Raw genomic sequence first — 2,030 nt, forward strand, 5'->3', positions numbered from 1 at the left:
GCGTAGGGGATCTCTACCTTTGAATTAAAAACCTAAAATCTTTGTTTTGCAAACTAGTGTCTTGTCCATTGGACAAACTTTCACTTCACCAACTTATATTTGTTACCTCATGACAAGATTTTGGATTTTAGATGCAAAGGAGGTGATGCTCTTTACAAGTGATACATTAACACAATTGTGGATTAGTTGCAAATAACTGTATTTGCCTCCTTAACCTCCCCTTCACTCTTCTACAATTGATTTTTTTAAAATACAAAAACCCTTCCTTGGCAACACATTTTGATTTGATGTGATGTATAGAATAAATAATCTACATCTTAGGTAGCTTCTTTTTGTTTTTACATTTTTCAATCTCAAATGAGTTGGTCATGATGTAATGCCCTTGTGGCTAAGTCATACAACAAACTAATGATGGTATCTATCAATACCATCATCCTCAACTTGGAGAAAAGATGGAATAAAAGACTACACATTGGTGAATTTGCACTAAAAACCCTTACAAATTGTTAGGACAAATCTAAAACATACATACATAATTGTGGTCATTAGTTAGTCCCATACTGTAAACTTTTCTCTTGACAAGACAAAGACCCAAGATTAGATTGCACACAATTTTACTACCAAGACTAACTCCAAATTTATGCTAATAAATAGATTTAAAAAATTATCATCCATTTTTACTTAAATACTAACCCCCAATTTATTTAATCATTAAAACTCTTTCATTTAAATTTTATTTTTTATATAATTTTTAAAGACAATACTACCTAATAACTCTTTATACTAATGTATGATAAAAATTAATTATTATTATTATTTTATAATCTAATCTATAATAGGAATATTTTATTACTGTCTTTTACACTTGATATTAAGACCTATATATAGCTTTTAACTTTTTTTTAAATATGTTTTATGGCAGCTGTAAGTGTTCATTATTCTAATAGTATGTCCTGATATTTGGGTATTCTATCATTTGCTGTTATCATTATATTATACTAATAATGTTACAACTGTATGTTACTGTAACTCGTGTTACTTTACACTCCAAATTTCTTAATCCAATATAAAACATATGATAACCTTCTAAACTTACTTCCAAGCTCTTTTTATATGGAATACAATTCATATTATCGTTTGTTCTTGGCAAAATGCAGTCCAGTCATTTTCTTTTGCAATATTTGAAGAAAATGTAATTGTGTTTTTACTACTTTAATTAGCTAGGCCTCTCAGTATGGTCATGAAGACACATTTCGTACATATGAACAGAATCTTAGTGCATATTGCATAATCTTATCACATTATGTGCAATGTAGCTGTGAAGACCAAAGCAATCTGAGGTTTTTATATTTATCGTAATATAGAGGAGAAAAATTGCATTAAGTAATACCCATCACGTAGCTATTGCAGAGGGTCTATGATCAGTCTATGATCATCACCTCTATTCCATTTATTATCTACAAAGCATCCATGTTCAAGGCAGGGTGTAAGCTGCAAAGAAAAATAAGAGCATTCTGTTATTATGGTAATAGTTTAAACATCATCACAGTAATATTTGATTTTTAAATTAACAGTATTAAATAGTTAAAGTTAACTCAAAAAACTGAGAATGAGAAAAACAATACCTCCGCATTTGTATCCAACAGGCCTGTTCTGAAAGTTGCAGCGCTTTGGGATGGTGATGGCTACTTCAGGCTTTATTCCAGCCTGCTGTGCAACTTTAGAGAGCATGACGGCACAGAGACACTCCTTTTTGGTGCTGAGCTTCTTGATAGAATCACAGCATCTTTCTGAAACAGGAGAATTCTGGTCTTGTGCTGCCTGAGCACATGGCGCCATTCCTAAGGCTGCCTTCTCCACAGGAGTATTTCCACACTCTCCATCTCCATACACAGCCACTGTCAGTCCCACCAAAACCATGAAGAGCAAAGACTTTGTAAGAGCCATTAAGATGACACTGATTTAAACAAAACAATTCTCTTAGGACACCAATTTAGACTTGTAGCTTGATAAGTTGAAGTGAATGTTTT

At 32.2% G+C, this 2,030-nt stretch overlaps 1 protein-coding gene across 1 annotated transcript; it reads right to left on the bottom strand.

The window, feature by feature from the left end:
- Positions 1 to 1,319: 1,319 nt before the first annotated feature.
- Positions 1,320 to 2,030, bottom strand: LOC149544637 (uncharacterized). Its single transcript, XM_089796419.1, has 2 exons — positions 1,626 to 2,030; positions 1,320 to 1,491 (listed from the first exon to the last, which is right to left on the bottom strand). Exons 1-2 carry the CDS (start codon positions 1,945 to 1,947, stop codon positions 1,475 to 1,477), a joined length of 339 nt encoding a protein of 112 aa, XP_089652545.1. The 5' UTR covers positions 1,948 to 2,030; the 3' UTR covers positions 1,320 to 1,474.

Source organism: Cupressus sempervirens, chromosome 8 (genome assembly GCF_028749045.1).
Source record: "Cupressus sempervirens isolate cs-2001-9-10 chromosome 8, ASM2874904v1, whole genome shotgun sequence".
NCBI classification, from domain to species: Eukaryota; Viridiplantae; Streptophyta; class Pinopsida; order Cupressales; family Cupressaceae; genus Cupressus; species Cupressus sempervirens.

What these genes read in the sequence shown, in the direction of transcription:
- LOC149544637 (XM_089796419.1), bottom strand. Translation starts at nt 1,947, where the DNA reads ATGGCTCTTACAAAGTCTTTGCTCTTCATGGTTTTGGTGGGACTGACA.